The 15,455-nt window shown below is 34.5% G+C and overlaps 1 protein-coding gene across 1 annotated transcript in view; it reads right to left on the bottom strand.

The window, feature by feature from the left end:
• Nucleotides 1-15,455, bottom strand: part of LOC120421074 (G1/S-specific cyclin-D2) — an 83,465-nt gene that overhangs the window by 7,099 nt on the left and 60,911 nt on the right. The window contains exon 3 of the mRNA XM_052706761.1: nucleotides 1,875-2,020. Within this exon, the coding sequence (XP_052562721.1) occupies nucleotides 1,875-2,020 (146 nt within the window). The remainder of the gene's footprint in view (nucleotides 1-1,874; nucleotides 2,021-15,455) is intronic.

Genomic DNA, 15,455 nt, shown 5'->3' with positions numbered 1-15,455 from the left:
TATTTTTGTATTTTTGTATTTTTGTATTTTTGTATTTTTGTATTTTTGTATTTTTGTATTTTTGTATTTTTGTATTTTTGTATTTTTGTATTTTTGTATTTTTGTATTTTTGTATTTTTGTATTTTTGTATTTTTGTATTTTTGTATTTTTGTATTTTTGTATTTTTGTATTTTTGTATTTTTGTATTTTTGTATTTTTGTATTTTTGTATTGTTGTATTTTTGTATTTTTGTATTTTTGTATTTTTGTATTTTTGTATTTTTGTATTTTTGTATTTTTGTATTTTTGTATTTTTGTATTTTTGTATTTTTGTATTTTTGTATTTTTGTATTTTTGTATTTTTGTATTTTTGTATTTTTGTATTTTTGTATTTTTGTATTGTTGTATTTTTGTATTTTTGTATTTTTGTATTTTTGTATTGTTGTATTTTTGTATTTTTGTATTTTTGTATTTTTGTATTTTTGTGTTTTTGTATTTTTGTATTTTTGTATTTTTGTATTTTTGTATTTTTGTATTTTTGTATTTTTGTATTTTTGTATTTTTGTATTTTTGTATTTTTGTATTTTTGTGTTTTTGTATTTTTGTATTTTTGTATTTTTGTATTTTTGTATTTTTGTATTTTTGTATTTTTGTATTTTTGTATTTTTGTATTTTTGTATTTTTGTATTTTTGTATTTTTGTATTTTTGTATTTTTGTATTTTTGTATTTTTGTATTTTTGTATTTTGTATTTTTGTATTTTTGTATTTTTGTATTTTTGTATTTTTGTATTTTTGTATTTTTGTATTTTTGTATTTTTGTATTTTTGTATTTTTGTATTTTTGTATTTTTGTATTTTTGTATTTTTGTATTTTTGTATTTTTGTATTGTTGTATTTTTGTATTTTTGTATTTTTGTATTTTTGTATTTTTGTATTTTTGTATTTTTGTATTTTTGTATTTTTGTATTTTTGTATTTTTGTATTTTTGTATTTTTGTATTTTTGTATTTTTGTATTTTTGTATTTTTGTATTTTTGTATTTTTGTATTGTTGTATTTTTGTATTTTTGTATTTTTGTATTTTTGTATTTTTGTATTTTTGTATTTTTGTATTTTTGTATTTTTGTATTTTTGTATTTTTGTATTTTTGTATTTTTGTATTTTTGTATTTTTGTATTTTTGTATTTTTAAATTTGGAAACACTGTAGCAAATTCAATTTAATTTTTGATCATTGAGAAAAGTCACACAGAGTGCAACTTTGTAGCACTTTCTTCGTGGAAAAACCTTGACACTCCAAATTTTCCACTGCTCAAGTGACCCCACGGCGGGAACATTTCCTTCCCGCCAGTTCTCAGCTTGAGCCCCCCAACCAGATGTGGACCACCTGTTTCCAAACTAAAATTGAGAAAATAAAAACTGCATCAGTCCTGATTTGTGTAATCGTGTGACAAAAAAATCGGCCCCCACCAGGACTGCAGTCTCCGAATGGGAACCTCATGTTCGTCGTCGTCATTCACGGAAGATTTTTATGAATGAAAAACTCAACTCGAACAGATGATTTCCCGTCTGCGCGGGAAAAAACGAGACCACATGTGCTTGGATTTTGCGCCTTTTTTTCTTGCTTTCGCTGAGGGATGTGGGAAATGGATGTGTTTCTTTTTTTTTGCTACTCATTAGTAGGACCTCATTGTTAAATTCCTCGCAAGAATTGCGGCGAGGAATGTTTAAAGGGTTTAAATGTGCAAGCGACTTGTTGCTAGCTTGAAACAGATTCAAAAAAGAAGAGTTTGCGGGTGCTCGCCAACAGATGGCAGCAGCTTGCAAGTCGCTACTTGCATGCAAGCTCCGCGGTGAAATATTTCAAACTTGTCGCTAGGAAACCTTTCGGCAGCTTACCTGTTCCACGCCGGTGAGGTCGGTGAACCGATTGATGAGATGATGGATCGACTGGCCGCTGCGGAGGTCCCACTTGAGGCCACTGAGCGATGCCGCAATACTGGAGGCCGCCACCGTGCTGGCGGTGTAGTTGGAAAAGTAATGTTCTGCAAATGGAAGGAAAAAGGGAAGAGATTAGTCACAGTTTGCGCAGACGACGACGACGACGTCGTTTATTAATTAGAAGAGACTCATTTTTCATTTTTTGGGAAGGAAGGAAGTAATTGGCAACGAATCGTGACCCCGAAAAAAATAACAGGCCGAAAACGCGAGACACAAAGCCGGGAAGGGATCATATCCGGTCGTCGGGAATGGAGACGAATAAAAAAAAAGTGAGTCTCAAGGGAGAAATTTTGGTGGGTGAATCACAAATGCAAGCATGATATCGCGTATGCAAAACTATAAAGCAAACAACGGCAAGAGAAAAGAACAAAACGGCGAAATAATGAATGAAATCTAAATTACTGGAGCGGATGCTGGAAATGACACCCTCGCGACGAAATGACGAGAAATTGTTGGAGAGTAGGAAGATGAAGAAAACTGCGAAAGAATCAATAATTTATTCTAAAAATTATCAAGTTATTATTTAAAAAAATGAACCAACCAATAACAGAAGAAAAACACAAAAAGAAATTAAATCGAAAAATTATCAAAATCTTCAAAAAAAGAAAAAAAGTCAAAAGAGACAAAAAAGACAAAATTGTCAAAATTGTCAAAATTGTCAAAATTGTCAAAATTGTCAAAATTGTCAAAATTGTCAAAATTGTCAAAATTGTCAAAATTGTCAAAATTGTCAAAATTGTCAAAATTGTCAAAATTGTCAAAATTGTCAAAATTGTCAAAATTGTCAAAATTGTCAAAATTGTCAAAATTGTCAAAATTGTCAAAATTGTCAAAATTGTCAAAATTGTCAAAATTGTCAAAATTGTCAAAATTGTCAAAATTGTCAAAATTGTCAAAATTGTCAAAATTGTCAAAATTGTCAAGATTGTCAAAATTTTCAAAATTGTCAAAATTGTCAAAATTGTCAAAATTGTCAAATTTGTCAAATTTGTCAAAATTGTCAAATTTGTCAAAATTGTCAAAATTGTCAAAATTGTCAAAATTGTCAAAATTGTCAAAATTGTCAAAATTGTCAAAATTGTCAAAATTGTCAAAATTTTCAAAATTGTCAAAGTTGTCAAAATTGACAAAATTGTCAAAATTGTCAAAATTGTCAAAATTGTCAAAATTATCAAAATTGTCAAAATTGTCAAAATTGTCAAAATTGTCAAAATTGTCAAAATTGTCAAAATTGTCAAAATTGTCAAAATTGTCAAAATTGTCAAAATTGACAAAATTGACAAAATTGACAAAATTGACAAAATTGACAAAATTGACAAAATTGTCAAAATTGTCAAAATTGTCAAAATTGTCAAAATTGTCAAAATTGTCAAAGTTGTCAAAATTGTCAAAATTGTCAAAATTGTCAAAATTGTCAAAATTGTCAAAATTGCCAAAATTGCCAAAATTGCCAAAATTGCCAAAATTGTCAAAATTGTCAAAATTGTCACAATTGCCACAATTGTCAAAATTGTCAAAATTGTCAAAATTGTCAAAATTGTCAAAATTGTCAAAATTGTCAAAATTGTCAAAATTGGCAAAATTGTCAAAATTGTCAAAATTGTCAAAATTGTCAAAATTGTCAAAATTGTCAAAATTGTCAAAATTGTCAAAATTGTCAAAATTGTCAAAATTGTGAAAATTGTCAAAATTGTCAAAATTGTCAAAATTGTCAAAATTGTCAAAATTGTCAAAATTGTCAAAATTGTCAAAAATGTCAAAAATGTCAAAATTGTCAAAATTGCCAAAATTGTCAAAATTTTTAAAAAAAAATCAAAATTGTCAAAATTGTAACGATTGTCACAATTGTCACAATTGTCAAAATTGTCAAAATTGTCAAAATTGTCAAAATTGTCAAAATTGTCAAAATTGTCAAAATTGTCAAAATTGTCAAAATTGTCAAAATTGTCAAAATTGTCAAAACTGTCAAAATTGTCAAAATTGTCAAAATTGTCAAAATTGTCAAAATTGTCAAAATTGTCAAAATTGTCAAAATTGTCAAAATTGTCAAAATTGTCAAAATTGTCAAAATTGTCAAAATTGTCAAAATTGTCAAAATTGTCAAAATTGTCAAAATTGTCAAAATTGTCAAAATTGTCAAAATTGTCAAAATTGTCAAAATTGTCAAAATTGTCAAAATTGTCAAAATTGTCAAAATTGTCAAAATTGTCAAAATTGTCAAAATTGTCAAAATTGTCAAAATTGTCAAAATTGTCAAAATTGTCAAAATTGTCAAAATTGTCAAGATTGTCAAAATTGTCAAAATTGTCAAACTTGTCAAACTTGTCAAAATTGTCAAAATTGTCAAAATTGTCAAAATTGTCAAAATTGTAAAAATTGTCAAAATTGTCAAAATTGTCAAAATTGTCAAAATTGTCAAAATTGTCAAAATTGTCAAAATTGTCAAAATTGTCAAAATTGTCAAAATTGTCAAAATTGTCAAAATTGTCAAAATTGTCAAAATTGTCAAAATTGTCAAAATTGTCAAAATTGTCAAAATTGTCAAAATTGTCAAAATTGTCAAAATTGTCAAAATTGTCAAAATTGTCAAAATTGTCAAAATTGTCAAAATTGTCAAAATTGTCAAAATTGTCAAAATTGGCAAAATTGTCAAAATTGTCAAATTTTTCAAAATTGTCAAATTCTTCAAAATTGTCAAACTTTTAAAATTTTCAAAATTGTCAAAATTTTCAAAATTTTCAAAATTGTCAAAATTGTCAAAATTGTCAATATTGTCAAAATTGTCAAAATTGTCATAATTGACAAAAGAGACACTTCAGTTCTTCAGTTCAATTTTCAATTTTGAATGTTAACAAAACTTTTCACACTTTCTTAATCAGTTTTCTGGTTTGTTTTTTCAACTGTGCTTATTCCCTCTTTTCCACTAATCTCCTAACGACAATAAATTTGCATTAAATTGGCGGGTGTGCGCTGCACTTGCGCCTCCATCATCATTCAGTCAGATTTTTGTCAAGTTTTTTTTCCACTCTCACATCCTGATTGAGAGACAAAGAGGTTGATTTATGGGGGAGGCGACCGAGAAATTCCAGAGCCCTCGAATAACTTTCTAAATTTGCCAGAAAATTTTCCTAGAATTTGACCAGGCGCGCGCGCCATAAATTCATTAGCGCCCCAATCGTGTCCAGACGATCTAAACTGAAAGGCTGAACGATAAGTTAGGAAGTTCACGTTGGTCCATCTGGTTTTGCGGAGAGTCCTGCACAAAGTCAACGAACCTTGCTTCTCAACTTAAGGTTTCGGTAGTCAGATGACCTCATCACAGTTTGAAGGATTTTCGACACCAAACAACAGCGCAGAATTCGTCGCGTTTCGCGTTCCGGCTGATTCACGCTGCATTCACATGTTGAGCCAGCAATGAAAGCGAGAAGAACGAAAAATTAAGAATGAAAAAAAGGAGGAGTTTAGAAGAAACAAACCGCGGGACGCTCGCTCATCATAAAAACAACAAAGGGCGATTTTCGACGAGCGATTTGTTGCAGATATTGGGTTTAAGGGCGCAACAATGTTGCGAACGTTTGTAAGTTAGTCTGGATCGCAAATGAGGCGGTAGCTTTTTTTTGTTGATGACGGAATTTGGCTCGGTTTAGACGGTTTTCGAAGAGGGAGACTAAATAAAACTGTTGCTTTGAGGTTAATTTTTGATGAGAATCGAAAAATTCATCAAAAATGCTTCAAATCTCGGCTAGAAATCAAGATTTTTGTACCAGCAGGTGGTAGCCATCTATTGGGCGCTAGCGGAACTAGACCAGCATGCAAGTTGTTCTAAACCTTCTGCCACCTAGCGGTGAGTAGAAGAAGCTTGATTTTGATAAGGGGAACTTGCATGCAATAAGGTTATTTGCTTGCTAGTTGCACTAGTGACCAATAGATGGCTACCTCCAAGTTTTAATGAAATTCTAATTTTAGGCCAATATTTGATGTTTTTCGACGATTTTTTGTTCTCTTATTAAAAATCCATTGTAGAGTAATCATTTCGCTAAAATTTCTGCAAGAACCCCAACTTCCCTTCAGGCCCACCGAGAGTTGCACTGCAAAAGGACACGACCAGTCAGACTTTGAACTGGAAACGACGACGACGACGGTGATTATATTTCGGGGAGAGCCCCCGCGGACGTTTGAGGCCGATCCCCCCACCAGTGCAAACGTGCCTTCCCCGTCCCTCCCCTCCCCTACCTTATAAAAAAAAACCGGGCGCAGCAATTCCGTCCCTTTTCCAGGACTCTGAATCGCTGAACTTGAACGCGTCACTTCGCGGAGGTATTGTGTGTCGAGAAACGACGACGCAGGCAAAGGCAAAATATGCCCAATTTTACGACCTGCGCGCTGCTCACATTTGTGCGCGGTGGTTTTGCGCATGTGTGTAACGCTGCAGCCTCACGGGCACACAAAAGCGTGAGAAATATTTCCGCGGTGCACCACAAAATCATATGCGAAAAGAGGGAGAGAGCTCCTCCTCCTCGCTTCTCCTTGCGGGGTTAGGACCTCCTCGTAGGAGGAGGAAACGAAGAAAGAAGTGGTTCAGGACATTGAATAAAAATGTTTATTTATGTTGTTTTAAAAAATAAATAAAAATCGCACACGTCGGCGCGACTGCGGCGGCGGTGGGCCCTTTTCTTTGCGGTCAAGTGTAACAGATTTGCGAGGGGGGAGTTACGGTACGGATATCGGTTACCGAGTTATTGGTGAGTCGCGTGAGTCATGGTCGACGAAATGGTCTACTTGTAACCTTTTTAGTGAGTTTTTCGAAACGTAGTCCTACGTCAAACGAGGTCCTACGTTAGTTGCGAACATTTTTTAAACTGACATGTCAACATTTCATCGAACAAAGAGTCGAAATTTGTTAAAAGAATATTTTGACATTTTCATGACATTATCTAAAACGTAGTCCTACGTCAAACGTGGTCCTACGTTAAATTCGAAATATTTCAAAATTGACAAGTAACTAATTCACCTTATAACAAGTTGAAAAAAGTCAAAATTTGTTGTTGCATTCCTCAAACCACAATTTTAAGAAGCTTTCTCTATCACGGACTTCAAAGTCGAGGTACCTCCTGTGATGAGTGAGAAAAATCTGAAGTGAAGTGAAAAGTGAAAGTAGTGTAAAAGCGTTATTGCAGGTAAGTTTAACGCTAGGAGTATCAAGTAAAAGTAAGTACAAATAGATTGTTAAGATCTGTTAAATCTGTCACTGTCAAAAGTCAATAGATTTAATAATCAGTAGAAGCGTTAGGTTTAGGGTCCCTGACTGTTTTTTTTTTTCAACTAAACAGTTAGATTTTTTTTAACCTTCAGAGAGTCTAGAGAAGGCGAATAGCAGATTTTATTTTGAAATTTATTTGGAACATAGTCCTACGTCAAACGTGGTCCTACGTTAGTTTCGAAATATTTCAAAATTGTAACCAATTTACTTAATAACAAGTTGAACTGAGTCGAAATTTGTTGTTGCATTCTTTTGACCATCATTTGAAGAAGCTTTCTCTATCACGAAGTGAAGTGAAGTGAAAGTAGAGAAAAAGCGTTATTGCAGGTAAGTTTAACGCTAGGAGTATGAAGTAGAAGTAAGTACAAATAGATTGTTAAGATCTGTCAAACCTGTCACTGTCAAAAGTCAATAGATTTAATAAACAGTAGAGGCGTTAGGTTTAGGGTCCCTGACTGCTTTTTTTTTTTCAACTAAAAAGTTAGATTTATTATTTTTTCTACTTCAGAGAGTCAAGAGAAGGCAGTTAGCAGGTTTAATTTTGAAATTTATTTGAAACGTAGTCCTACGTCAAACGAGGTCCTACGTTAGTTTCGAAATATTTCAAAATTGACATGTAACTAATTTACTTAATAACAAGTTGAACTGAGTCGAAATTTGTTGTTGCATTCTTTTGACCATCATTTGAAGAAGCTTTCTCTATCACGAAGTGAAGTGAAGTGAAAGTAGAGAAAAAGCGTTATTGCAGGTAAGTTTAACGCTAGGAGTATCAAGTAGAAGTAAGTACAAATAGATTGTTAAGATCTGTCAAATCTGTCACTGTCAAAAGTCAATAGATTTAATAAACAGTAGAGGCGTTAGGTTTAGGGTCCCTGACTGCTTTTTTTTCAACTAAAAAGTTAGATTTATTATTTTTTCTACTTCAGAGAGTCAAGAGAAGGCAGTTAGCAGGTTTAATTTTGAAATTTATTTGAAACGTAGTCCTACGTCAAACGAGGTTTAACGTTAGTTTCGAAATATTTCAAAATTAACATGTAACAAATTCACCTAATAACAAGTTGAATTGAGTAAAAATTTGTTGTTACATTCTTAAAAACATAATATGAAGAAGCTTTCTCTATCACGGACTTCAAAGTCGAGGTACCTCCTATGGTGAGTGAAAAAAATCTGAAGTGAAGTGAAAAGTGAAAAAAGAGTAAAAGCGTTATTGCAGGTAAGTTTAACGCTAGGAGAATCAACCGAGTGTAAGTACCAATAGAATGTTAAGAACTGTCAATTCTGTCATTGTCAAAAGTCATTAGATTTAATGAACAGTAGAGGCGTTAGGTTTAGGGTCCCTGACTGTTTTTTTTTTCTTCTTTAAAGTTAGATTTGATTTCTTTTTTCTTTTTTATAGTCTAGAGAAGCCGGTTAGCAGATTTTATTTTGAAATTTATTTCAAACGTAGTCCTACGTCAAACGTGGTCCTTCGTTAGTTTCGGAATATTTCAAAATTAACATGTAACAAATTCATCTAATAACAAGTTGAATTGAGTAGAAATTTGTTGTTGCATTCTTTTGACTATCATTTGAAGAAGCTTTCTCTATCACGGACGTCAAAGTCGAGGTACCCCCTGTGATGAGAGGGAAAAATCTGAAGTGAAGTGAAATGCGAAAGAAGTGAAAAAGCGTTATTGCAGGTAAGTTAAACGCTGGCAGAATCAACCAAGGGTAAGTACCAATAGAGTGTTAAGAACTGTCAATTCTGTCACTGTCAATAGTTTTAATGACCAGTAGGTGTTAGAGTTAGGGTTCTTAATTTTTTTAAGTTATTTTTTTCTAAATTTCAAACTGTTCTGTCCCCATTCTCCCCTACAGAACGCTCCTGCCCCACCTCATGTGTGTGGTAGTTGCTCATTTTCCGCATTTGTGTCTGCGAGCGCGCGCTCGTTTCAAAGCCCTTTTGGTGGTCGAATTGCATTCTTTGCTTCTTCAACTCCTCTTCCTTCTCTTGTTTTATCTTCCTTGGTTGTTTTTGGCCACCCTTTTCTTCAGCCTCTTCTGTTTCGCGATTTAAAAGGCCTCCCTTCTTTTCGTTTTCGGACATTTCCAAACCGTACCTACACTCGTTTTCTGAATTATTTTCGTGTATATATATTTCTGGCAATGTCGGGTCGAAGGTCCCCGCTCTTCCGCGAAGGAATTTTTCGCCAGCTTTTGCGCTTCTTGGCGTGATTCGCGCAGCTTCCTCGAGAGGATCCCCCCCCCCCCTTTAGGATCGTCGGTGTGCGTGTTTGCACCATTAAATTCATCGGCCACAAAATATGATTTACTGCTAATAAATGGCTGCGAGCGGGTCAGAACGGTTGGCCTGCCGACGACTGTGGCCACCAAACGAGCCGCCTGGCGGACACTCGAAGACCCTTCGAAGGGATCATCACCGAGGTGATTTAAATATTTTAAGGGTTAGGTTCGTTTCCAATTGACGAGTGGCGCCATTTTAATGACTTTCGTAGAAGTAAGTCTAGTTTGAAAATGTGGACATTGAGTCAAACTAGTTTAAAGAAGATGAACTTTTCAGAGAAGCTTTCTCTTTTACGGACTTCAAAACCTCATACCAATCAATGAGTCAAAGATTTGAAGAACCAATAGAACAATAAGAGCTGTCAACATAAGCAAAATCGGTCACCAAGTTCGTTTCCAATGCGTTTGGCGCCACACAGCTCCCTTTGGTCGATCAATATGCGTTCGTGGCGAGCGTTTCAAAAAAGGACTAAACGGGTTAATTGCTCGCGACAAAAACCTTTCTTGCCCCTTTCGGACATTAAAAGTCCGCTCAGGAGGTGCGACAGATTGGTAATTGATAGTTGACTTTTTTCGCTGAGCGGAGGTCGTCCAGAAAGGGGGGCGGAGTGGGTCTTACCTTTCCTGAAAGGTGGTGCTACCCGTTATGGTCCCCGGTTCCTGTCTTGCCAAGCCGGGGACCACCGCATGTGAAGGACTTGCCGTGATTTTCTTGGGAAATGATGGCGACCCCGAGATTGTTTAAGCGAGTTGGATTGGAAACGAACCTTTTGAATTGTTGAAAATCGGTATGATTTTGAAGAGGTAGACTAATGTGGGGTCAAAATAGAAAAAGAGATCGTTTCAATAGCTGTCAGCTCAATAATTTTAGATTACAGTAGAGGCCTTTTCGAAAAAATCGGAGAACCGCCCTTATCGAAACTCATTACCGACGTGCAAACGCAATAAATAACGATTGTCCATCTCGGTCGACAACTTCCCAGCCGTCGTTGGTTCCCAAGACACCCACCACTTTTTTTCCTTCGTCGAACCATCGCATGTTATCAGCCTTCCCGAAATTCCACCTTTAATCATCGTTAACTCTCCTTCAATACCTTCTGCTTCGACGCTCCAAGCCTCAACGGCAAACGAGAGAGGCGCAGTTATTAAATTTTTCGGATAACTCCAAAGAGATGTTGATAAATGTTTGAATGGAGGAGGTCCCCCCCCCCCTTAAAGGATCCTCACGAAAACGCCGAGATTCATATTCATTACGCCGGGATCCTGCGAAGCAGGGTCGAACGCCGAAACTCCATTTTCGGAGCATTATTATTATTCGCCCGATTCCGTCTTTTTATCGATCTTCGTGGATCTCGGAGGGACCCCCTGAAATGTTCTTTGCCAAACTGAAGAGAGGGGGGGGGGGTCGGTCTCCGCCAAGGGGACCGAATACGACGACGCCAGCCAGCCAGAGCCAAACAGCGCTAAGGGTAATGATTTTTATTGCTCGGAAGTTTCATGCGATGGTTCGGGCAGGGGCCGCGAGATGGCGCGCGGCGGTGGTAATTTTGTCGCCATTCGGGAAATTTATTAGCCAAGGTTGGGACCCCTTTTAATGTCTTCATTTTGGGGTGATTTTGAGCGTTTTTGAGTGATTTAAAGTCAACTGTACCGTATTAAGTGTAGTGTTCCCTAACACGGACGTCAGAGTCGAGGTACCCCCTAGTAATAAAATGAAAAAGTGATGTGAAGTGAGTAAAGTGTAAGAAATCACGTATAATGTTAAGTGTAGTGAAACAGGTAAGTTTTTGAAGATATTGAAAATGTGCTTCTCGATTACGGACTTCAACATCGAGGTATCTCCTGAAGCTTAACGAAAAAGTTGAAGTGAAAGTGAAGTGATTGGATTCCGTGACAAGGTAAGTGGTGAAAGTGTGTGAAAAAACGTGATTTGCTCCCAATTGGTAAGTACGTTCTGTCAACTGTCACCTGTCAAAATAAGCAGATTTAAGGTTTGCACACTAGGGTCATGTCATTTTTTTTTTTACTTTTTAGCCCAATAATGTCAGAGAATGTTGAGTGTAATGAAACTGATAATTTTTTAAAGATATTGAAAATTTGCTTCCCTAACACGGACTTCAACATTGAGGTACCCCGAGAAGCTCAATGAATAAGTTGAAGTGAAAGTGAAGTGATTGGATTACGTGACAAGGTAAGTGGTGAAAGTGTGAAAAATGTAATTTGCTTCGAATTGGTAAGTACGTTCTGTCAATTGTCAACTGTCAAAATAAGTAGATTTAAGGTGTTCAGACTAGGGTCATGTCCATTTTAACACGGACGTCAGAATCGAGGTACCTCTGACAGAGTTTACGAAAATTAATGTGATAGTGTTAAGTGCAATGCAGGTAAGTCAAACGAAGTGAAGTGTAAAGTGGCAGCATAAGTACAACTCTGTCAATGTCAATAGTTCAGTAAGTTAGGTTCGTTTCCAATGCTCGTTTATAACTCATTTAAAGGGCTCCGTCGGAGCCCATCTTGCGCAGCCAACAATTTGTACAAGTTCCTGTTTTGCCATCTTTATGACGAGCGTTTTTGGACCTTTCCAGCAGTCCCTTTAAACAAAAACAAAAACTCGTTATCATTGACAGACCCCGTTGAACCATCTCCGGCCGGACCAAAGGAATGTATTATTTACATTTAAACGATTCCCGCTCCCGATAATGAAGTTCCCCGCGAGATGTCCTTTTGCAGGCGCAGCACTTCCACCGGGTCCACGATTATTATCGCCAAATGAAAATTAATATTACCAACTTCTAAATCGGGAACCTCCACTGCGAGACGAAACTGTTTTAATTATTTCGACGATGGAGTTTCAGGAAGCCGTCGTCCCAACCGGGCTGCTGGAATTCGAAGGATCATTTTCCACAGGGCATCAATAATTAATGAATATTGACACAAATTTAGCCGCGGCCGCAACTTTGTCGCCGGACCGTTGGAGGGCTTCGTGACCGAAAAAAGGTATGCGCAGCGTTGATTTGCACTTTAAATTACACGCTGCCTCGCACAGATATGTCGTTGGAGAAGAAAAAACGAGTGACGAAACGGTGTGGGAAAGAAAGTGCTGAGTTGAAGATTGAATCCCGGTTAAGGAGGAACTGGTTTGCATTGGAAAGGAACCTTGAGCGGCTTTTTAAAATGTTCTAAAATTCTGTTTCAAAAGAATCACAATTATGATAATATTAAGACAATTCGTGCCAAATCAGCGAATGTATGACAAAAGATCGAAAGACATAAGGTCGAATGGACAAAAGGTCGAAAGGACAATAGGTCGAATTAAAAAAAAAACATTTTTTAAAACAAAACTTTTGATTTGAGCCTAAATACACAAATATTGATAAGCAGCTATGGAAAGGTGATTTGAACGTTTTTCTTTAATTTAACTTCTATATATTTTTTTATTTAGAGGTCTTCTGAATAAAAACTGGCCCCCGGATTGTTGGAGACTTTTTGAAAGGGAAGGGGGGGGGGGGTTTGAGGGGGTTTATCTTTAAAAATATAAATAAATACGATCGTTTTTTTTTTAATTCAGCAATTCCATTTGAAAAGGGCACAAGAAGAAAAATTACGAAAAGTTTGGTACCTAAACATTTATAGGTCATCGCTAAAATTTTAAAGTTATCGCAGTTTTAGTGAAAAAAAGTTGTATTTTCCCGGTTTTTGTCATTTTTTTTTTTAGTTTGCGCGTGGCGCTCCGAAAATATTAGTTTTTATTTTTAAAAAATCATATCGCGGAATCCTGTTAATGAACACCTCCAATTTTTGAGTATATTATGTAAAATTTTCCGAGGAATCCGATATAAATATATCTTTGGTTCAGACACGGTCAAAACGCAATTTTAAGTTTTCATACGACTTTTTCAAATGTTTGGCTAGTTTTATCGGTCCTCAAATAATTTTCCCTTTAAAGGCATCTAAAACAGCTGAAATCGGTTGAAATGGTGCGGAGTTATGATTTTTTGAAAAAGGTGGTATTTGCGAAAATTTAAGAAAATTGCCATTTTTGGGACCACCCTAGCACGGTGTAAAAATACGGGTCTAATAATTTTGACCAATTAACCCCCGCAAAAATGTTGAAACCGATCGGAGAACTTTTTTTTCGGCTTGTGCCCTTTTCAAATGGAATTGCTGTATTTACAGCTATGTTTTTGATGTCAGATTTTTCTTAGAATCTATTGTTACCATGAAAGATAGATTGAAAAAGGATAGAAAACTTGCAATAATATTAAAAAAAGCAAGACTTTTTCATTTTTGAAACTATTTAAATTTTGATTTGAAAGATTGTAGAAGTCTTTAAAATATTCCAACGATTTTTATAAATAAAAAATTACAAAATATTTAAGAATTAGTGTTTTTAAAAAAGAACGTCTAATTTTTGAAAGAATGAAAAAAAACACAAAATTATTACGACATTCAACAATAGGTTTTTAAAAATAAAAAAAAAACTTTAGAAATATTTTAGAATTCGACAATTTTTTTTGGAAGAACAGCTCATGTTTGAAAAAATGGAAAAACTCACAAAACCATTACGACAGTCAAGAATAGGTTGTTTTTTTTAAATAAAATATAAACTTAAAAATTATTTTAGAAGTCGAACCTTTTTTTTTGAAGATCTGCTCTGGTTTGAATGAATTGAACAATATTTTGACAAACAAGAAACTGCTTTAAAAAAATAAAAATAAACATAAAAAATAATTTAGAAGTCGAACTTTTTGAAAGAATTTGAAAAAATGGAAAAACTCACATTTCTTGACAATCAAGAATAGATGTTTTTTTTTAATGAGGCCGTTGCAAAAGCCGAGGGGGTGGGCCAATTATTAAAAAATATAAAAATTGAAATTACAAGCCTAGGTTTCAACATTTGGATGAAAAAAGTGTTTCGAAATGCATTTTACAGGCGTACAGTTGCTTTCCAATCATTAGTTTTATAATATCGAGGTATTGACGTAGGGGAAATATACCCATTTTAATCACTCTAAGCCGTTCGACCAATTCTCATCACTTTTGCCGTTTTCCGCTATTAAATCAACTTTTTCAAGTGTATCAACAATGGAGAGTTGTTTGCTCACTTTTATTTGAGCTATTTATTACTTTGGACTAGTCAAAAACACTTTATGAAAGCTCTAATTCATGAGCAAAGTGCTGATAGGCCGATAATAGAAATAGGCTGAAAAAGGGTATATTTCCCCTAATTTTTTTTTCGCAAATAAAAAAACTTTTTGTGGGACTTTACATTGGTATTTCATGAAAATTCAAAATGTTTTCAAAGGAGTTCAAACATGCTAAATATGATAATAAACGCGGGAGAATGCATTTTAACTGGTTTTCAGTTGATTAAACTTTAATTTTCATTAAAATTTTGAAGTTTTTCGAAAAAATGTTTTTTTTTGCCCCCTGATTATTCAGGCCAACTTTGAAGGGGGGGCGACATAAACTTTGAAAAATATTTGCTTTGAAAAATATTTGCAGTGGCCTAAAAATAAACTTCCTAAATATTATTGAAGCCGAATTTCTTTTTTCAAAGCACTGCTCATGTTTAAAAATGAAAAAACTCACAAAAATATAACGACAAACAAGAAAATGTTGTTAAAAAAAACTTTAAAAATATTTTACAATTCGAACTTATTTTGGAAGAACTGCTCATGTTTCAAAGAAAGGATTTCTTCTCAAAAAATGGTTTCGAAGTTATTCTGTTTATTGAAAAAAAATAGATAATTACTCAAAGGATGGATAAACCCAGGATTAACTCACAGAAAAAAACAGACTTGTTTGTAAGAAAACGACGTTTTGCCCATTCGACCCTTTGTCCACTTTCGACCTTTTGTCCATTCGACCTTATGTCTTTTGACCTTTTGTCGCATATCCCAAATAAGCTTAAAATATAAACTTAAAGAAGTGTT

Source organism: Culex pipiens, chromosome 1, assembly GCF_016801865.2.
Source record: "Culex pipiens pallens isolate TS chromosome 1, TS_CPP_V2, whole genome shotgun sequence".
Taxonomy (NCBI): Eukaryota; Metazoa; Arthropoda; class Insecta; order Diptera; family Culicidae; genus Culex; species Culex pipiens.
Note: the sequence above shows the minus strand (reverse complement) of the source record. Positions and strands in the feature narration are given on the sequence as shown.